The following is a 19,965-nucleotide window of genomic DNA, read 5'->3' as shown; positions in this document are numbered from 1 at the left end:
TCGTCGGCAGGTGCAGGAGTGCGGGGCTGGCCAGATAATACACGATGACATTCTGCAAGGCATTTTCTATAGGGAGATCGAGGGAGGCGAGTCAATGCTTGCCTTGTCCTCCTCGGTACCGCCGTATCCCCTTCTTTCGTATGATTCACTTCCTTATGCACGACTACACGACTCACATGGTTGTACGACTATGTTGCAGTCGCTGGCCACTCTGCATGATTGAATGTTCCCTTCTCAATGTCTACGCCTTATACACAGGTTCGCAGCCGTATACAAGTCCCTATACACGGAATACCTCGCGTTTGTTCTACCTGTGCACACTCTCCTCCGGGAACCAGAAGAGTTCACTCGCAGGTAGCTTAGCTAAGCAGCGGCTTCCATTGTCCCGGCGGTTGCTGGGCTCCTTTCGCCACCCGAGAGAGGTGGCCCGAGTGGTTACGTGCTATCTAGGAGGAAACGATCATGCGAGTAAGTCGTGACTTACCCTATGATCTGCATATCTCGTATTGGCCTGATGATAAAAGTCTGAGGAGGTAACGGTTTGCCTCTCGGTGCCGGCCACTCCCATGGAGTCATGAATGCCACGAAGCAATCTGGATGACTATGTAATGCCAGGGCGGACCTCGGAGCCGCTCGGGTCCGAATCTAAAGGGAAGGGTCCGAGAAGCACAGACGCCCTATTCAGCCCTGTTTGTTTCATGTATCTCGTACTGTGTTTTTCTGTACGCTTGCCGTTCACGAGCTCGCAGTATGGCCCAAGAGGAAGAAGGACCCGTTACTACCATACGGCACTCGAGAGTACGCCTTTTATTCACTTACCAGAGCATCTATTGAGCGTTGAGCAGTTCTTCAGGCGCCACAGGTTGATGTGTCATCTAGAACATTCAGACACCGATGAAAAACAAACCCACACCCCCTGCACACCCCCTTCACTTACGTGGTACGGTTCACTCGGTTCAACGTTGGTGATGCTCTTAGGAGAGGAGTTGTACTCTGTGTCAAGCTTGATGCGCAGGAGTCATCGCCCCCCTCCCCCCCCTACAGTCATCTTCTTTGACATGTTGAAGGTCGCTGTCACTTTCCGATGCCTCCGTTAGTGGATGAACTTCGGTAAAGTACTGAAGAGTGTAAGGGCTACAGGGCGTGCAGGGAGACCCACGATCGCGAGTCCCATTTCTATCATCGACAGCCGTAACACCGCACAGTCGTCTACAGCGCCCAATTTCCCCGAGACATCATGGGGCTGTTAGTAGTAGCAGACCCTGAGAGGTGCACCAGAAATTCACTCGCATTGTCACTCACAATAAACGGAGCAGAGACGGAGATTACCTATAGGTTCTCGCGTAGACAGAGCATATAGTCGCGCCTGACAGCGCGCATGCGAGCGATGCAGTAGGGCGAAGTCAATGCGACCAGATTGGATGCTCTTCGATACATCTGCCCCATGCATATGACTCACTGCGAAGATCGTCCATCGTGCCCGTGAAGCCTTACCTAGCAGTTGAAAGAACCACGATCTGCGACTCAAGTAGACCAACCGCGTTGGCACACGTAGTATACGACACGGGAAAAAGAAAAAAGGAATGGATTCATATATCTTTATTCTTGAACTGGCGACTCCATGGAGGTGGCTGTAACTTGTGCAAGGATCGGTTTGGCCACACAGGGCCACATCACGTGATACACGCGCCTACCATCAATGTCACTGTGGCAATTCCGGTCTTGTCTGCGTTGTCTGTTTCTTGCTGCGTTCACAACTGCGATACTATTCAGCTGCACTTTGCACTCTCCCCTTGGATAAACTGGAGCGCCAGCTGGTTGACATGCTCTGCACACTTTGAATATCGACGAACGATCCAACTCTGTGCGACTCCCGCTGCGAAACCCCCACATCATGGAGCCAAGCTCGCCCGGCTCTGTCTTTGCTGGTGATCGTCTAGATGACGATGACTGCGAGGCGTCGTCTGATTTCGACACACATATCACGTCCATGCCCAGAGAGTGCGACTCCACTGAGCTAAACGTAACGAAAGTAAACCGTCTCTTACGCCCTCTTAAAGCGAAATGCACACATCTATCCAACATTGGAGAGGCTTTCTTGCCGGTATCTGACAATACGGGCCCGCGTATGATAACAACCTATTCGCATCGTCGGGTTTACCGCCCCGCCAACCACCAAGAGTCGACGGTGCCTCCACTTGCGGTGTTTGCTGAACCAGAGCTTATTCTACGGAGACCGAAGCCAGTAGTGGATGCAGGGACACTTGAGCTAAGCAGGAGAGTCTATCATGTCAGAGACTGCTTCAAACGGATCTTGGACACGTTGTACCGGGAGGACGAGCTGACCGAGGTTACATCGTCTGTCCGGGATAAGCGGAGGGCAAGTCGACTTCAGAGGACGACGAGCAGCCGACGAGACGTAACGTCTCCTGGGTCAAGCGCACCCACCGAACGTATACCGAGTTTGAGGGATCTATGTTCGGTTGTGGCAGGGCGGAACATGAAACTAGAGAAGCCCGACTTGGAGTGGGAAGGCGAGGAAACTCGGGAGGAAACGGACACCGTAGGGGTAGACGAAGAAACGGAGATAATTGACGAACTATACAATTCAATCCTCCCTCCGTATCGCCGGTGCGTTACCCCATATTGCATCCACTGCTTCACATTCTCACCCCCTCTACCCAGACGCACCCTCGTCTCACACGCGCTCACGCACATCCTCGAGACCGACCGCGTCAACCGCAACCAGACCCTCCTCTCCTCCCTCCTCTCCATCACGCTATCCCACAAACCCCCTCTCATCCCCGAGACGCACGCCATCGTGCGCGCGATGCTCGTCAGCGCCCTCACCACATCTCGCACCAAGAAGAACTCCTCCCCACCGATCTGCCACATCTCGCACGCGTCCTGGCTGGACGACCTGCACTGCCTTTGCTGCGCCCCGTCCAAGAGGGAACCTCTAGCTGACATCAGTAGTTTACCCGCTAAGAAGCAAACGACACATATCCCGACCCGTTCGTTGCTGGGAATGTTCCTCGATGTGCTCCGCACCAGCAGTGCTGAGGACGCAACCGCCGTCTGGCTCTCGAAAGCCACCCACCGCCTCCTGCACAGACTGCGCAAGACCGACGGGCCCTCCTACTTCTACCTCCTTACTGGCATGGCCGACTGCGTCGCTCGTCGCCCGGGAGACACCGACAATTGCGATCTGCGAAAGACGTTCGCCGGGATCATGCAAGGCCTGGTACAGTGGCTGCTGGCTCCCCCGCCGAGCTCTAGCGGACCTCCAAGCCCGGATCTGGGTAGGCGGTCCCTGCTTCGCGTCAAGGATGACCTGTCGTCTCCGGTCCGCGCGGCGCCCGTACGTCGGCCCAGCCACTTGGAGGAGCGGCCTGTTACCCCGGACGACTTCCAGGGCTTGATCGACTTCTTGATTTACACGTCGTCTTGCGGGTTGCACACATCTGTGTCGCCTGGCCTGGCTGCGACCAAGGACGCGGTCATATGTCTAACCGCGATCTGCGTAGCTACAGACCCCGTGCCAGAGGCTGGTATTTCCCACTCGGACAAGAATGGCTTGGAAGCGGTGTTAAAGGCGGCGAAGCCTACTCCTTCGGTGTTCGAGTATCTTGCGGAAGGGATGCTATCTGGGGCCTTACACATCCCCTTCGCCGAGTCTCTCGTGGAAATTTCTCCGAATGCACATATAGCCAACGAGTCCCACCAGCTTTTCCTCGCCTTTGCTTCCGGTCTGCACGAGCTCGACCTGCGCAATATGGGGCATATCGGTTACCTTCGTTTGGAAGCATCATACCTGTACTACGGCGACGTTCGGCCTGATAATGTGGATCAACTGAAGTTGTCCTTCACAGTGAGCAAGGTATCACTAATGCGTGGCTTTACTAAGTCATTTGACAGACGAAAAATGTGGTATGGAAGGCCTTTGGGTGGACAGTCCGACATTTCATGGTGTTCCGGGATAACTACTTTGGCACGTTCACGCATTTCTCAACCCTTTATGAATACTTGGACAAAAGGAAAAAGGGCGTCCAAGTGGGAGATCCCATTGAACTGCAGTACCGAGAAGGAAAGGTTAGTGAAAGCACGGAGTCATACTGGTCGTGAATATCGTCCTTATACTAATATCGCGTTTCAAGTCTAACATGCTTCAAGTGCAGCTGCAGCTCGGGATTGATCGCGGGATCATTGTTGCTCCTGCGGGACTTCCTGGATATGAACGCTACGACTTTGATGCACCTCGCGGGGGGACGGGCGGAGGGCTTGGATCCTGTGTTGTATTGACTATTCCAACCCTTCAAGTCCAATTGCGGACGCATGACTATTTTATGGGTAATACAACTTCATTTTCTTGGACCATCGAGACTTATTTGTGATATGCAGAGATGTCCCTTAATATTGATCTCGTGACAGGAAGTGTTAGGGAGGACTGGACAGAAGCCGATTCCTTTGTATCGGTCAGTCACCAACATCCGAATCCCATGTTCTGCATCGATGGTACGTCTTCGAATATGATGTCAGCAGCGTCTCTGATGTAATGACTTGTAGGTTTGGACATCGTGGCGCATCGATTATTCGGCCCCCAACCTAGGACTTCCACTTACGTCTGCATTTGGGAAATACATGTAGGTCGTGTCAGGGCTTTGGTAACAGCTCTCGAAGCAAAGGTCCTCGGAGCTGCTGGAGACGCCTTGGGTTTGAATTTCTCGGACCCACTGAACGCCCCCGCTGCCGAATACGCTGTTCCTAGTGACCCAGATGGTGTGCAACTTCGTTTATACTCAATTGTACGGCTGACATATTTCGCGTCTTAGTCACGTTCCTTAAAGTGTCTGTGGATGCAGTCACAGCGGTATGGTTAGCCGGCGACTGCGCGTTGGAAGTGCGCGTCCCTCGCGGGTTGCAAATTAATCATAACGACCTAGCAGGCACTTTACACCGCAAGGCCACTGCTATCCGATTTCCAGAGGTTACCTTGAAAGCTTTCAAGTCCTTCGGTTCCGTTGACAGGTGCTGGTTAGCAGCTACGACCCTCACGTTCGATATCAACATGGATATGTACTCTCGACCAGATGGCTGGCGTGAGTCTGCCCGAGCGCAAGCAGAATTTGTTTCGAAGCAGGATGCTCTCACTGGTCGAGCGAAAGTGCTGTACGCTCGAGGCCCAGAGGCGCTTGTTGCGGATATGCGCAGATGTAAGGCATAAAGGCCTTCAGAATTGAAATAATTTTGACGTCTTTGACAGCCCGGGGGTCATCCAAGGCCGGCCTTTATTTACCTTACCCTCAGGTACCAGCAGCAGATAATCCACGACGCCGAAGGCGCCTTGGTACCCGAGTGAAAGACAGGGAAGCAATCCCCCCATTGTCCCGACACTTTTCGACGTCAGATGGGCCGATATCGGAATCCGAGAGTGAAGAGGTCATCTCAGAGGCAATTAGAGATGCAAGACTAGCGTTAGTATCATCTGCTGCTGTCGATATTCCTACGAGTCTCTTTCTTACAGGATAATTAGGAAATCCCGGCCTGCGACACCTATGACTTTCAGAAACTTTGAAGATGATGGGAGTATCGCGAGTGGCGATGAATCGGATGATGCTGACCTAACAGAATACGCGGATGACTCTGAGAGCGATGTTTATGAGCTGCGTGATGGTATGCATTCCGACTCCGTCAATTGATTGTGTTCGTCATATTTACATTCTACTCAAGAGGGCTTTTCGGACCATACGAAGGTTGCTGACCGCTACGACGCTCAACTGATCAGTAGTCTCTGGCATTGGGATGATTCACCGTTCCTGCTGGTCCGAGTTGGTACCGAATGTTTTCTCTTTTCGGAGGTCACACTGAATTTTGTGTAGGACCGCTGGTCGTCCGTAGCTGGCCATAGGGATAATGCACCTCCGATTGGTGCCGCAGAAAAGTCCCCAGTTGACTGCTTTATGCTGCGTGAAGAACTGTCATTTGGGCGTGATACGACTGTATTCCGCATAACCAGTCAGCATGGCGTGGATATTCGTCTCACACCTTTGGTTGCCTCTTGCGTGGGTGCACTCTTTTCGGAGGTAACACTCAGTGTAAGTGAAGTGCGATCAAACGTGCAGCTGACGGACTGATCGATCGTCCTATTAGCGACTTAGCCCTGAACTCTACATTGACTCTGTAATTTCAAGATACGTACGTTCCATCTCCGATACTCGGCTCAAAGGGCAACATACCGTGGTCGATCTATGTATACCCTCGGCTCGCCTCCGCTTCATGCATACTGTCCCAAGCGCTAATGTGAGCGCCTCCAGCTCAAGAAAGGATCGTGGTATCACATTACTGGATATGAAGTTCCAGCAATTGTCTCTCATGGGTTCCATAGTCGCCAAGTTCCAGGAACTTCCGTTCAAGCAGAATCTGGTGTGCACGATTCAAGGGCTGTCTGCTGCCCTTGGCGTGGTAGAACCTCGTCAAGTTCGTTCACATGAGACAGCCCACCAATTCTTCCCTCTGTGTGACATCCGCTTGTCATCGACTACGTTTCGATGGACAGAGGTCCAGGTCAGCATATCTGCCCAATCCTCGTCAATCACCGTGGAGCATGCCTCCCCCAGCGTCGTCGGCGCCTCCGCTTTGGTTATCGTCCCTTGTATACAATCTCTGCAACGCGATTTATCTCGGATAGGGCAACAATCTGAAGGTGTTTCAAGACGCTTAGTGCGGCAGATTCTCCACGTCGCCGAGAAGAAGGCCATGGTTGATCCACTATCGACGATTCAGCCGTCCTTTCTCGTCCAGGCCGGGTGTCCACAGCAGATACGAACGAGTCCGACATTCAAGGCTCTGTTACACCTACGCCGATCTTTGCGTGAGCTGGATACAATGGAGCGCATTACATTCACTCACGGCCACCTGGATCAGCAGTCGGACGTCCGACCCTCTGAGTGGCTGCCTCTGCTTCAGAGGCAAGTCTCCGCCTATGCGGCAGATCCAGACTCCAGTGGCCAGACGGAGGGCCTGAGATTAGAGGATCTCTTGAACGCTGCAAGTCCACGGTCCTCTGATGTGGATGGCCCCGCCTTCAGCGTCGTCTCGTTGGACTTAGAGCTGGGAGAAGTAAAGACTTATTTATTCAATGAATCTCGCACATCGTCCAACACCTTCACCCTGGGCGCTATAGTTACGAGCGTCAGCCTCCGACCATCGGTCATATCTGCAGCGCATGCATCCCGTTCTACCAAATCTCTCGTGGCAGCATCTCTCGAACACCGCCGACAAGACGTAAAGCATCTCGGCATCGCTTTCACTGTTGGAAACGCGGAGGCGTATCTCCTGCCTCATATACTAGACCTGGCGCAGCAGACGATTAGGGTCTGGCGTCACTACCAAGCGGGACAAGAGCATCGTTCCAAACGGTGTCCCCATCCTGTCTCAAGCGAAATCTCCCCAATCACTCCACCGGCCTTCGTAGTCGATTTGACGATGGTCGTAGATCGTTGCCGGATACAGGCAGCTGCGGAAACCTTGACATTTGACGCTGGGGCCTCTGGCATTATTCTCATTTCGAACAACTTCATCCCCAGCTCCAGGATCCAGGACACTCATGGAAACTCTGCCCTATCTGGTAACCAATCCGTCATTTTCAAAGATATCTTCTTTCGAGCTCGTGAAACCAGGAAAGCTTCTGCTTCGGATTCTCTTGCTTCTTTGACCTTCAAACAGGGGCGCATCAATGGTGTTATCCGCCAAGAGTTGGATTCGGGGCTGACGGTGCGAGGGGTAGTTGCAGTGGAGGCCCTGCAGTTGAGCATTCCTCGCAGCGCCTTGAGGCTCTATCGATTTGTTGAGGAATGGAAAGCGGACTACTTGTCAGGGATTGAAACGACTATGCAGTCTCTCTTAGCTGAACTCCAAGGTGCATCTAAACAAGCATTATCTTCCCCGTCCCGGTCCCCAGCGCAAAAGCCCGCTATCCAAGCCCATCTATGCCTTGGCACCCTGGCTATCGTATTGCAGATGATGCCTGGCACTTGGCTTTCCTGGGAGATAGCCGATGTCTTTGCTTTCGCGAAGTCCAAATCGACCCCGCAAACGCTGTCATACTCGTTCGGGTTACAGCTCAAGTCACAACTTCTGAGCATATCTTCCAAAACCAATACCGGAGACAGTGCCGCCGGTACAAGGGTGAAATTTCGGCTTCCTGTAGCGTCTGTGGCGGGTGAATACGACGGATCAGCGATCCAGGTGATGGCATCCATCGCGTTCTTCGATGCGAACTTGCGCCCCTCTCATTGGGACGCCCTCATGTTCATCCAACAGAAATTCGGGCAAGATTTCGATGATCTAGTTTTGTTAGTTCAGGAAACTCGTTCCAAAGCTAAGAGGCCGTCTTCTTCTTCTGCGGGCGCCCACGTGAAACCTGTCCCTCGCCTAAAATTCGACAGCCTCTTGAGAATGAAAGGCTTCCGGTTCGGTTTACAAGGCGTCTCGTCCACTTTGTACCTGGAGTGCGAAGACATATACGGCGCTCTAAATAACGATGTGGGCGATGCCTGGAGCCTGGAATTGTCGGATCTTTCGCTGTCTTTTGCACCCCGTGGGAGCACTTCGATGGGATATTCCGCGTCTTACAGGAACAGCCGATCCGCGTTCGTCTCCATTGATGTCAAAGGCGCGTATAAGACGCTTGCTGAAGCTCGTTCATTGCAAGTCTTTGTTAGCAAGATCCACGCTGTCATGCAACCTAGTTCCATTGGCGAAGTCGGTGATTTCGTCGACCATTTGCAGGTAATGCTATGTAGTATCTCATGCCTTCCCTCATTGACATGTTCCTCCAGGCTGAGCTGGCTTCGAAGAAGGAAGAACGAGCCCTTGAGATGTCAAAATTTAGGGAGAAGACAAGAAGTATCATGAAGTCACTCGAGGTCCGTGTCTCTGAGAAAACGTCCGATGATAGTTCATCGTGGCTTGACAAGAGTAACTTGGAATTGAGTATCAAGAACATTGGTGTCGCGTTCCCGCTTACATTAGAACAAGAGTTGCAACCTCCATTATTCAGACGGGACACCAAGGCTGTGCGAGCTTTCTTGTTTTCGGTCAAGTCCATCACTTTCGATGCCCACCGCGGGGCGAGCGGTTCGGCAGCTATGAAACGTTTTTCCTTTCAGTTCGTGGAAAGGTAGGCGGTTTTACAGTCAAGACAAGTCTCCGTCTTATTGCCTCTAGGTTCCGTCAAGCTGTGCCTGGCGACTTTGGGGGTGAGAACCACAAGACACAGAACAGGATAGTCTACCCTGATGTCAACGCCCGAGTCCGGTCGGATAGACGAGGCAACATGAGGCAATTGCGTGTCGCTGCAAACGTTAGTGGGTTCGTTCTGGATCTCGACTCGGGCATCTCGGATTATATCTTCTCTCTTATTGATGTCTACCGACATGGTAAGGAGAGAGTGGACCGCATTACTGGTGTGGGGTCACGCCCCGCCGTATCTGCTGATATGATGCCACGTCTATCAACGCGTCCGGATCAGACACATTACAGCGCACTGCCCACCTCTAATATCCTTGCGTCTCTGAACTTCTTAAGCGGCCAAGTGCGCATTCACGGTAACTCAGGAACACGCGCAAGGAAAACCCGATCCGTATTTCCCGCCATTCGAGAGATCACGGATGAATCCGTTCTTGATAGTGCCGAAATCTTGGATCTTCCAGGTCTATCCGTATGGGCGGAATACCGAGCAACGCCTGCGTCGAGGAAGCTTAGTGGGTCCAGGAGTGCTGAACCGTCCATTCTGATGTTCAAGAGCACTATCCACTCGAGTCAAAATACACTTAGGCCAACTCTATTACCTTTCGTCACGGAGGTTATCAAACACGTCGAAGAGCGTTTACGAAAGGTCAGCACATCTGGCCCAGATACGCCGAAGTCGTCCAGATCCGAATTGTCGGCGTCGCAGGCCTTGGAGAGCCGGATCGACGAGGAATTGCGGGCGGTTTCGAGCCTAAACATCAGTCTCAGTCTTCGTATCGATCAGTCAAAACTGGAATTGACCTGTCAGCCAGACGTCAACGTGATTGCTGGGCTCCACTGGGATAGTGGGGGCTTCATAGTGAGCATCTCTCCTGGAGCCCGTCGGGTCACGTTCACAGGTAGTGTGGGCGGCTTGACTGCGGGACTAAAACATGGGTTTTTGAGCGACGACTGTGTACGGGTCGATGCCCGTAACCTAGGATTCTCCGTAACCTTCGGTAAGACTGACAATGGAGAAGGCAAGCCTGTTAACTCGATGTCCCTCGTACTCGACACGGAATTCTCTGGGGCGGTACACTTTTCGCGGCTGCAGGACGTTCTCTGCTTCAAAGCTGTTTGGTTAGACAGGATCCCAGTCTTTGGTAACCCTAACTTTGCTACGCCCAGCACGCCCGCCAAAGGCCTGGTAGCTCTCCCGAATCCCGGGACTGTGGAGCAGGGGTTTGTGACTGCTCTCCTAATTCGCATTCGTCGGACAACACTCGAGATGGATCTCGGGCAGTCTATCAGTGCCATCACCATGGATCTTAGCAATGTCGTTTTCAGGACGCGGTTAACGGAGGCCTTATCCGAGGTGGCTCTTTGCATAATGAAAGTAGACATGCGATTCGCAGGCAACCTATCAGGCCAGGCAGCCGTGCCTGATTTCTCATTCCATACCATGCGCAGAAGAGAAGATGCGGTGGCTCATGAGGCGGAAAGCAACAGACTTCTGGAACTGTCTATGTCAACTGGAGCCTTCAACATTACACTAGAATCAGAGAGGCAGCAGCTGCTATACTACCAGTACGTGTCTGCGCATGTGTACAGCGAAGATGTTGACTTTGTCTTTATAGTGCTGAGCCCCTTCACGTTATGATCTTCGACGACTGGTCGCATGCCTCCTCCGAGCACCATTGGCTACAATTGTCCTTTGTAGTCAGTGGCTCTGAAGTGGTTGCCGTCGTCACCGTTGGGACCATACCACGCCTGATCATGTATGCAAATAAGTTTAAGGCCAATCTGGATGCTCAGCGAGAGGGAGCTAGTCGCGAATCAAAAGCCTTCCGGGTAGCAAGCACCCCCAAACCCGATAATCCCCTGTCTGCTGTCGCCAGTGCCATGATTCAATCTGCACGGACGCGTCTGACGGAGCCAGAATCCCGTGTATCATATGTCATAAGGCAGCATATGAGCTTGCATTTAGACCTCCTCCGTCTTACTGTTTTCCCTCGTACAGTCCGTGACGTCGAGATGGCTCAGCTCGTGGGTCGCGATGTCCAGGCGCGCCTCGACCGCCATGTTGATCCTGACGGCCTCACAGCTCACCGGGACCTACATCTTGAATTTGCTGGTATATCGGTTGCAAGATTCCATCAGCTTAACACATCACTCGCAATGAAGACTACTTCGGACAACGCCAAGTATTGGCTTGATGCCCTTACGAAAGATGCATCCGAGGCCATTATTTTCGGACTTCCTTCCATGAAGATGTCGATGGACAGCACGGAGGCCGTCGAAGACCGGATTCGGGTACTTGCATATAACTTCCACAGCCACTTCCTCAGGGAGACTGATATGAAGAGAGAAGACATCTACATAACACTGAACATGTCTCTTTATGCTTGGCTCACGATCCTGCGCAAGAACTTTGCCCGAGAAATGGAGCAAGTTCAAGCGTCGGGTGACGGGCATTCCACGAAATTGCAAGCCACATCAGCATCTTCGCTCCGTAGGAAGGCTGGGGAACAATCATTCTCCCTTGACACTCTGGATGCCCCTCTCTACAAGCCGCCGCCAGGACCAGCTGACTCTTCTCAACCCGGAAGACCTCCTAACGTGAGGGCTAGCACGTTCACTCATAGCAGATCCGTTTCGCATGCCGGTTCATTTCCTGCGTCTCACAATCCGGCATTGCCATCGCAAGATCCTATCGCAAGGGATTTCGCGAATAACCCTTCCAAAACCCCAACCGTGCCGGCATCTCTCGCCTCTACACAAGACAAGGGTCTGATTTTCCGACCCCAGAACCGACAAATAGAACGGCTGACCATGCGTCAACTTGGTGAAGCAACGCCGGACGTCATGCACCCATTCTTCATGAAGAAATCTGGATTCAACCTCGAAGATTCTTTGCCTCAATATGTCCATGAATACGCGACCACGCCACTAGAAGAAATTATGCGGGCGTTATTACAACTGTATAGTAAGCAACTGAGGGTGAAGAGCGATCTCAGCAGCAAGACGTAGTGTATCTATATTGGACGCTGTACCATATATCCTACATAGTATAATTCGTAAATAGCAAGGGTAATTGCACCGGGTTAGGGGATCACAGGTGACTCTTCACCTGCATGTATGAGCCTTCCTTACGCGAATAGCTTGAAGCCTGCGTGGATTTAACGATAGATAGTACAGAGTTCGTCAGGATAATCAATTTTTGGCACATGGAGAAGGTGGCCTCATGCAGAATTGCTCCGTCCTACTGTAAAAACACTCAGCAAAGCAAAGCAACCGTACAGAAGTCCGATAGGGTATGCAACTAGCAGCCGTTGGTCGGACATCCGCAATACGGCCACGAAAATACCTGATGCCGCGTATGTGCACCATAAGACAGACAGCATCGATAGAAGGTACCCCACGAAGCCGCTGGAAACAGACTGATAAGTTTCATATCTTGGCCATATAGACATGGAGCTTACTCTAGCGTAACCATCACACTCAAAGCACCCACCCCCACCATGGGTAACAGACAGTAACCGAGAACCGACGCTACACGATATGCATCAATTCCAGGTTCGGACATGAGGTTGAGGAGAATCCATATCGATATGGAACCCAACAGGCCCACGCCGTAAATGTATCCAAACTGGGGCTTCCCAGACTATGTCCCTCGTCAGACGAGATTCGACACGTTGAAAGCCGCACATACGAATAGTAGGAACGTCCCAAAACAAAAGAAGAAGAGCAGCGGACCGGCCAAGTCTGCGTCATCCATAATGTGTTCGTCCACTCTTCGGAATGGATTGAGGACAGTCAAGGACTTGGCCCATATATGCTCAAAGTTGATACCGAGCTCTGGAAAGTTAGTCAGTGGTGCTGCCATACAGCATACTTCAGAACAATACATACCTTCTAGTAGGGGTGGTTCTCCTTCGAATCCACCGGTCCCGAACGCCGTCCACCATCCCCCGGCGGGCTGTATGTTCCCCCCATACCCCGGACCTACGCCTCCCTGCCCCGAGATGGATCCCTGCGCACCGACATGGCCTTCCAAACTAGATCGTGTGCTATAGAAGCCACTAGTATCTCCCGGCGCCGGGGAGTAGAACTGTAAACCTGGCTGGGCGCCCTGCACAGGCTGAGGTTGGCCATAGCCATATTGCGAGTTTGCTGCCATGGAGGCGCCGTAAGGACCGCTGTCTTGCCACATATCCACACACCGCTAGAGCCGAAACGAGAGATAGAGAATGGGCTTTGTATGCTGCGCCCAACAGCCTGCACAGGGACGTGACCGTGTCGTGGCGGACGTGTACATCATTGCAGGCGTTGTTTTCCTCTGTTTGTCCTTTCCTTCTTTCGTTCTCCCAATCGGACCGCCATGGTAAGCTCTCAGCACACTTGTATTTGCACATTTTATTGACGACATTTTCGTTATATAGCCCCAGGTAAGCTTCACAAGGCGTTGGATGAGAATACCTCGGTGTTGACAACCGGTGAAACAGAACGAGTATATCGAAGAGCACATCAAACGCCATGGGCGACGGTTAGACTACTACGAGCGGAAGTGGGTATTTTCCATCGCTCGCTCAGCCTCTATCAGGTTGCTGATAGGTTGTTAGGCGGAAGCGTGAGGCCCGTGCAGCTCACCACTCCTCTTCCGTGGCCCAGAAGATGTTCGGTCTGAAGGCCAAACTGCTCCATGCCAGACGACACGCTGAAAAGGTCTCCATGCGCAAGACCCTCAAGGCGCACGACGCCCGCGCCACGAAAACCCCCACAACCTCCTCCGCACCCACCGACGCCCTCCCCACGTACCTCCTCGACCGCGAGAAGCAGGCCGACGCCAAGGCTCTTTCCACCGCGATCAAGCAGAAGCGGAAGGACAAGGCGGCGAAGTACGCGGTGCCGCTGCCGAAGGTGCGCGGCATTGCCGAGGACGAGATGTTCAAGGTCGTGAAGACGGGGAAGAGCAAGGGGAAGAGCTGGAAGCGGATGGTGACGAAGGCGACGTTCGTGGGCGAGGGCTTCACGAGGAAACCCGTGAAGATGGAGAGGTTCATCAGACCGATGGCCCTGCGGTACAAGAAGGCCAATGTTACACATCGTACGTCGCTCGTGCTGCCCTTCCCCGTGTACAATTATTCACACTCGTTGCCCGCTTGCAGCCGACCTCAAAGCTACTTTCCAACTGCAGATCCTTGGAGTCAAAAAGAATCCCCAGTCACCAATGTATACCCAACTCGGCGTTCTAACAAAAGGCACGGTTATCGAGGTGAACGTGTCGGAGCTGGGTATGGTGACCACGGGCGGCAAGGTGGTATTTGGGAAGTATGCGCAGATCACAAACAATCCAGAGAACGACGGCTGTATCAATGCTGTCCTCCGTATGTTGACTTGCGATCTTACAATTTTTTTGTCACTGACCATCCGCTGCAGTGGTTTGATTCGGTATTCTCTGTTCCGTGGTTCGGGATCTCCGTCACTCGGGTTTGTATCATTAGTCTCACCGTCGCCACACCATGGCCGCACTTACTCGTTCTGACTCCACATGGCATGCATGCATCATCGGTAGTAACTCATGTAGAACCCACGCTGTTATCTAGTAGATAGTCGATAATATCTTTGCATGAGGAGCCACCCTCGGTTGCCACCACCAGGCGACAGAACTATGTCGATGGACTCGTTGGTCTTTTCATGGTTTACCGGCCAGCCTTGCTATACAGCCCCGGTAGAACCTCACTTTCTCGCTCCAGTATTTCCTCGTCTTTCCCCACTTCTCCTGGTCATGACCGTCATACAAATCTACATCGTACCAAGCCTCGTCTGGGATGCTCAGACCAACTTGAGATAGGTGCAGCGAGGAGACGTGAGTGTACGTATCGTAGATGGTCGGATCTGTGGTACAAAGGAGGGTAAGTTGTGCCGCAAACCGGGTGCACTGATCTAAGGACGCACTCGTTGCTCCTAGCCCGTTGAAGAAGCTAAAACGGGAATGTTTGTCTGCGAGGAGGGAAGGGAGGGCTTTGAAGAATTTATGGAGTTCTGGGGACATCATCGCGATCGTCATTCTCAAGCAGAAATCAGATATTTTCTTACCAGCATAGTCTTCGCTGAAGGTATCTGTATAGACCACATCAAATTTTTCGCCTGCACTGATGATTTCTTCTAGCTTATCTTGCCACGTTCCTTCGAGGACACGGACTCCTGGTTTCGCGACCCACCCTTTCGCTTTCATGTGTGCGATGACGGAGGGATGCGGTTCGATGATGACATGCTGGGCAGGCTGTGTCGGGAGGGATTGGAAGAGGTCGTCGATCTGCGAGGAGGCAACGCCTACATCAGAGGCTGGTTCACGTCATGATACAAAGAGCACGTACTATACCCAGCCCAAATCCGACGTTCAGGATGCAAAGGCCGCTATCCAGCTTTGGGTGGTCACGGCATAAGCGTTCCACGGTTTCGTGCACTTGCTACCTCTCATCAGCCCTCGCGTGTTGTGCGAGCATGGGAAGGGGGCACTTACTGATCGGCGTCTCCCACCCCATCATGACCCCGACCTCCTCCATTCCGCCATCTTCCTTCTCAACGGTGACTATACATATTTCCTGGCCATGCTCGTCGGTCTTGAATTCTAGCGGCGATGCGAGGAACGCGGATGTAGACCCGGTGGCCGAAGAGTCGGCAGCTTTCAACAGGAGCGTGGATCCCGAGCTCTCGAGCGAAGAGTTGGATGACAGGTGCGCGAGGAGGAGTTCTAGGAGGCGTATGGATTTTATCTGCGAGAAGGGGCAGAAGTCGGCGATCAAGTACCTGAGCGAATGCCGGCGTCACGGATGAGCTCGTAGCACGCAGCGTTATTGAAGGACAGGGCAATGTCGCCAGCCGTATTGCCCAGTTTATCGACTTTGAAAAGGAATCAATCCCTGCCCGCGGCACAAAGCAGCAGTGGCGCACACACCGAGATTCCAAGTCGCGCCGTTCTCGATCAGCGCACGGATCCAATGTTCGTTCTCGGTGTACGCTGCTGCATGCAGCGCACTCGTTCCTTCCTCCTCGTCTTGGTACCACAGCGGCGCGCCAGAGTCAATCAGGGCCTCGATCTCATGGTACGGCCTGCGGTCGAGGATGCGCTGGATTAGAGTCCCGCCCAGCAAAGTCAGGGCCTCTATTTCGCTATCCTGCGCAGAGCCTGTGTCTGAGTGAAGGGAAATCGTTTCGTTGTCCGAGTCCATGTTGCAGGAGACGGGAGGAAAAGAGGAGGATGTCCGTATTTGGTGTGCTTCCTTCCTATTATGGTACTCGTGGCCAAACGCATCCCACCTCTGCGAGAGTCCTTTCAGCATCCACCGCCATGACCCCCGCCGCGTCGCCGTCGCCGCTCCCCAAAGGCGCGTCGCCCTCGCCCTCGCCCTCGCCCGGCCCGTCCTCCTCCACCGCGCCGCGGCATGCGCAGACCCCGCTGGACCGCCAGCGCACGCAGCTCGAGAAGCTGCTCAAGGACCCGGCCAAGCCCGCGTACATCCCGCCGCCGCCGAAGGAGAAGACGATCCGGCCGGCGCGCGAGATGATGAAGAACGTGCAGGGGAGCAGCGCCGGCGCGGGCAGCGGCGAGTTCCACGTCTACAAGGCCGCGCGGCGGCGCGAGTACGAGCGGCTCAAGATGATGGAGGAGCAGAATCGCAAGGTGAGGGGATCATCGCTGCGGGGCTACTCGGGGCTTGGGACTGAGCTGGTGTGTAGGAGCAAGAGACGGCGGAGTTTGAGCGCAGGAAACGCGAGTGGGAGGAGCAGGCGGAGGCGAAGACGGCCAAGAACCGCGCGAAGCGGCTGAAGAAGAAGGAGAAAGCAAAGGCCAAGCACTCGGCCGACAAGGACGCGCAGGGGGACGACTCGCAGGGCGCTGCGAGGACGCGGGACGACGACGGCGCGCCGCTCAAGAAGCGGAGGCTGCTCGGCGGAAAGGAATTGGTGTTTAAGAGACCGGGAGAAGATGATAGCGACGAGGAGGGCGGGGAGGTCGGGGAGGGTGACGAGGAGGCTGGACCGCAGCCGGAGGGCGGGGAGCAGGAGGGGAAGGAGGAGGCTCCGGCGCCTGTGCCCGTCACGGAGGGTCATAAAATTACCATCATCGAAGAGGACTAGTAGTGGCCCCCATCTCGGCTATTGATGCTGGTGAGCATGATACAGTAGCCTCTACCCTGAACGCCGATGATGCTGATAGTCCCTTCTGTGCAGCAAAGCGTCCTTTCCTCCAGCCGATCTCAGGGCAAGCCCATCCTCGGATTCACCTCGCACAAAGGTCTGGTGAGCATCCCGAGCGACCGGCGAATGTATCGTACACACTATCATGTAACCGAGAGATAGAACACCACCCCCGGAGATGCGCCGCTTCAGACTCTGATCAAACACTTTCGTCCCTACATACAACCCTGCCAATACAAACAATCTCACACTTCTCCTTCCGCCCCTTACGCCCCTTACGCCTCCACCCCCCTCGGCATCCTCGCCCCCGCGGCGGGCTTGACGCGCGCGCGGAACTCGTCCGCCATCTCGTGCATCTTGACCCAGCGCACGTCGGCGTGCGTGTTGACCCACTCGATGAAGCGCTCGAGCATCATCAGGACGTGCGGGCGGCTGCGTGGTCGGCCGGTGAGTCTCGGAGGGGGAGGGAAGGGGAGGAAGGAGGGAGGGGGGAGACGCTCACCCGCTGACGTCCGGGTGGATCGTGATCGGGAATATAAAATTCTCCTCCTCGCGGTAGAGGTACGAGAAATAGTCCTTCCAGAGGTCCTCGACGTCGCGCGTGTTGACCCAGCCGTGCGAGTTGGGCGCGGACTTGATGAACCTGCGCCCCGGGGTCACAGCGAGAATCAGACAGAGCAGGTCAAGGGCGCGTACATCATGGGCGGCAAGTCATCTAGGTACCTGAGGATGGGGGGGGGGGGGTTGAGCAGGTGCGAGAGGGGCGGAGGCAGGGTGCGCACCAGTTGCCCGGGATCTCGACGACGCCGGTCTCGTTCCCGCGCTGGAGGGGCTTCATCCAGGTGTGCGCGCGCGCGTTGTAGTCGATCTTGGTCCAGGTGTCCTCGTCGCGGAGGTAGTACGCCTGCGAGCTGCACGGTCCATTCAGCATCGCCACCGCAGCAGAAGGGGGGAGGGGGGGGGAACGCGTACTCGTGCGCCATATTCGAATGATCTGCGCCAACCCACGTCAGTTTGGCGCGAGAATGGAGGGGGCACGGCAGGGAGGGGCCACGAACCATACTCGATCCCCTTCTCCAGCAACAACTCGGTGCCCTCCCTGCTCGTCTCCCACCACGGCGCGACGCTCCCCCTGGGCGGGACGCCGTGGTTGAAGGCGGTGAGCAGGGCGTGCGTGTGGTCGAGGATGTCGCGCTGCTGGTCGATCGTCATCGATACGGGGTTCTGGGGTGAAGGGGTATTGTTAGGTGTGAAGGGCGTGTGGGTGTGGGGGACGGACTTCGTGAGAGTACCCGTGGAGCCCGCTGTGCGCAGTCGGGGTATTTCAGACGGCGACGGGGGATGGCTGCGGAGGGGGGACTGACATTTCGTGGCCAGCGTCGCGCACGGCGGCCATTTGCTCGGGAAAGGTTTCCAGGCTATGTCCTAGCATTTCCAGAGACCTGCGATTGGATGAACGGAAGAGCGGGAGTGTGAGGAGTTGCGCACCAGGGATGAACCAGGTGGTCTTGATGTTGTACTTTGCAAAGAGCTTGAGGAGGCGGGGGACGCCTACTTCGCCGGCGTAGATGCCCTGGCGCAGCGAGGTTACGTGTGTGTGCAAGTGAAAGCGATGAGAGACGAACCCTGGAGACGTCGCTCGGCGAGTCTTGGCCGCCATAGGACCCGAGCCTGCAGGGGGCTCAGAGATGACAGGCAGTCTGAGCGTTGGAAGCATACCATCCGGCCACAGCGTCGACGTCGACGCCGAAACCAACGAGGACGGTGCGGGGCATGTTTGCAATAACGAGAGGGAACGTGAAAGGCGAGCTTATCTGGGGATGGGGGAACGCATTGCCGGGTGAATTCCGGGGAATAAAGGCAGCTATCTGTGGCAAACGCAGTGTGGCCTCCCGCAGTGCACCGCCACCTCCGGTAGCCCGATCTAGATCGGGTGGCTATTCCTGCGCGTAACGTTGGCAGGTCGTTGCTGCGGCGTGCTCTGCCAAAGTCATCCATGCGATCTAGTGTACGGGGTAATAGGCGGCGGTAATTAACCGAGTTAATTAACAGGCTGTAATTCACCGTAAATTAACCAGAGGTTGTGGCGAACCTGAGATTCACCCGGTGAATCAGGGTGAAATAGGGTAAACCTCGGAGAAGAGGTCCCCTTGTCCTGTCTGTATCCCTAGCGCCTCCCTGTGCCTACTGCAGTTATGTCTGTACGCTCTTACATTAGACTACCCATACGCTATATGTACTTCATTGAGAAATGTGTCGGTATAGCTATAGCAGGCCTGTGGCTGCCCGACCGGTAACTAAAAGCTTCGGCCAATTTCTAGTGGCCTTTTTTTGTCGCGCCTGCACGATGTCCTCTCTGACACTCCACAGGGCCCCTCCATAGAGACCGTGGACAGCGATAGAGATGTGTCGGATGATGCGGTTATGGATGACACGCCGCTGGAATGGGATAAGTGGTAGCATACCGAAATGATCTATTTGACGGTTGATTTCCCGGTAAATATACCTAATTCGTGCGTTAATTGACGC

The 19,965-nt window shown here is 54.2% G+C and overlaps 6 protein-coding genes across 6 annotated transcripts; 3 read left to right on the top strand and 3 right to left on the bottom strand.

Moving 5' to 3' along the window:
• Positions 1-1,894: 1,894 nt before the first annotated feature.
• Positions 1,895-12,357, top strand: GLOTRDRAFT_137631 (uncharacterized protein; the record flags this gene model as incomplete). Its single annotated transcript, XM_007866199.1, has 15 exons — positions 1,895-2,631; positions 2,686-3,871; positions 3,919-4,092; positions 4,158-4,350; positions 4,402-4,515; positions 4,567-4,779; positions 4,833-5,213; positions 5,264-5,474; positions 5,534-5,673; positions 5,731-5,828; positions 5,880-6,095; positions 6,151-8,790; positions 8,841-9,181; positions 9,229-10,818; positions 10,869-12,357. The coding sequence occupies 15 exons, from the start codon at positions 1,895-1,897 to the stop codon at positions 12,259-12,261; spliced, it is 9,627 nt and encodes a 3,208-aa protein (XP_007864390.1). The 3' UTR covers positions 12,262-12,357.
• Positions 12,358-12,363: 6 nt separating this feature from the next.
• Positions 12,364-13,508, bottom strand: GLOTRDRAFT_99316 (Yip1-domain-containing protein). The gene is made up of 4 exons (XM_007866198.1): positions 13,144-13,508; positions 12,944-13,089; positions 12,714-12,895; positions 12,364-12,660 (listed from the first exon to the last, which is right to left on the bottom strand). The coding sequence occupies exons 1-4, from the start codon at positions 13,409-13,411 to the stop codon at positions 12,474-12,476; spliced, it is 783 nt and encodes a 260-aa protein (XP_007864389.1). The 5' UTR covers positions 13,412-13,508; the 3' UTR covers positions 12,364-12,473.
• GLOTRDRAFT_127626 (TGF beta-inducible nuclear protein 1) lies at positions 13,482-14,864 on the top strand (the record flags this gene model as incomplete). The annotated part of the gene is made up of 6 exons (XM_007866197.1): positions 13,482-13,490; positions 13,674-13,679; positions 13,737-13,798; positions 13,854-14,338; positions 14,400-14,618; positions 14,845-14,864. 6 exons carry the CDS (start codon positions 13,482-13,484, stop codon positions 14,862-14,864), a joined length of 801 nt encoding a protein of 266 aa, XP_007864388.1.
• Positions 14,865-14,926: 62 nt separating this feature from the next.
• On the bottom strand, positions 14,927-16,466 carry GLOTRDRAFT_38096 (uncharacterized protein; the record flags this gene model as incomplete). The annotated part of the gene is made up of 7 exons (XM_007865731.1): positions 14,927-15,129; positions 15,190-15,276; positions 15,331-15,550; positions 15,612-15,700; positions 15,758-15,988; positions 16,045-16,137; positions 16,193-16,466. 7 exons carry the CDS (start codon positions 16,464-16,466, stop codon positions 14,927-14,929), a joined length of 1,197 nt encoding a protein of 398 aa, XP_007863922.1.
• Positions 16,467-16,585: 119 nt separating this feature from the next.
• GLOTRDRAFT_39237 (DUF1168-domain-containing protein) lies at positions 16,586-17,376 on the top strand (the record flags this gene model as incomplete). Its single annotated transcript, XM_007865806.1, has 2 exons — positions 16,586-16,918; positions 16,975-17,376. The coding sequence occupies 2 exons, from the start codon at positions 16,586-16,588 to the stop codon at positions 17,374-17,376; spliced, it is 735 nt and encodes a 244-aa protein (XP_007863997.1).
• Positions 16,810-19,275, bottom strand: GLOTRDRAFT_110493 (glycoside hydrolase/deacetylase). Its single transcript, XM_007866196.1, has 13 exons — positions 19,156-19,275; positions 19,062-19,107; positions 18,925-19,009; positions 18,801-18,861; positions 18,716-18,740; positions 18,495-18,660; positions 18,409-18,430; positions 18,219-18,347; positions 18,133-18,159; positions 17,939-18,079; positions 17,470-17,868; positions 16,975-17,406; positions 16,810-16,918 (listed from the first exon to the last, which is right to left on the bottom strand). Exons 1-11 carry the CDS (start codon positions 19,209-19,211, stop codon positions 17,712-17,714), a joined length of 915 nt encoding a protein of 304 aa, XP_007864387.1. The 5' UTR covers positions 19,212-19,275; the 3' UTR covers positions 16,810-16,918; positions 16,975-17,406; positions 17,470-17,711.
• Positions 19,276-19,965: the final 690 nt, after the last annotated feature.

This window comes from Gloeophyllum trabeum (assembly GCF_000344685.1).
Source record: "Gloeophyllum trabeum ATCC 11539 unplaced genomic scaffold GLOTRscaffold_00004, whole genome shotgun sequence".
In the NCBI taxonomy this organism is placed as follows: domain Eukaryota; kingdom Fungi; phylum Basidiomycota; class Agaricomycetes; order Gloeophyllales; family Gloeophyllaceae; genus Gloeophyllum; species Gloeophyllum trabeum.
Note: the sequence above shows the minus strand (reverse complement) of the source record. Positions and strands in the feature narration are given on the sequence as shown.

Bases quoted from the DNA above. Each gene is read 5' to 3' on its own strand.
- GLOTRDRAFT_110493 (XM_007866196.1), bottom strand. From the start codon at position 19,211: ATGCCCCGCACCGTCCTCGTTGGTTTCGGCGTCGACGTCGACGCTGTG. The intron at 18,862-18,924 runs GTGCGCAACTCC...TGGAAATGCTAG, and splicing joins GACCACCTGGTTCATCCCTG to GACATAGCCTGGAAACCTTT. The intron at 18,661-18,715 runs GTCCGTCCCCCA...CCTTCACCCCAG, and splicing joins TCCACGGGTACTCTCACGAA to AACCCCGTATCGATGACGAT.
- GLOTRDRAFT_99316 (XM_007866198.1), bottom strand. From the start codon at position 13,411: ATGGCAGCAAACTCGCAATATGGCTATGGCCAACCTCAGCCTGTGCAG. The intron at 13,090-13,143 runs GTATGTATTGTT...CTAACTTTCCAG, and splicing joins AGAACCACCCCTACTAGAAG to AGCTCGGTATCAACTTTGAG. The intron at 12,896-12,943 runs GTATGTGCGGCT...CGAGGGACATAG, and splicing joins TTGGGACGTTCCTACTATTC to TCTGGGAAGCCCCAGTTTGG.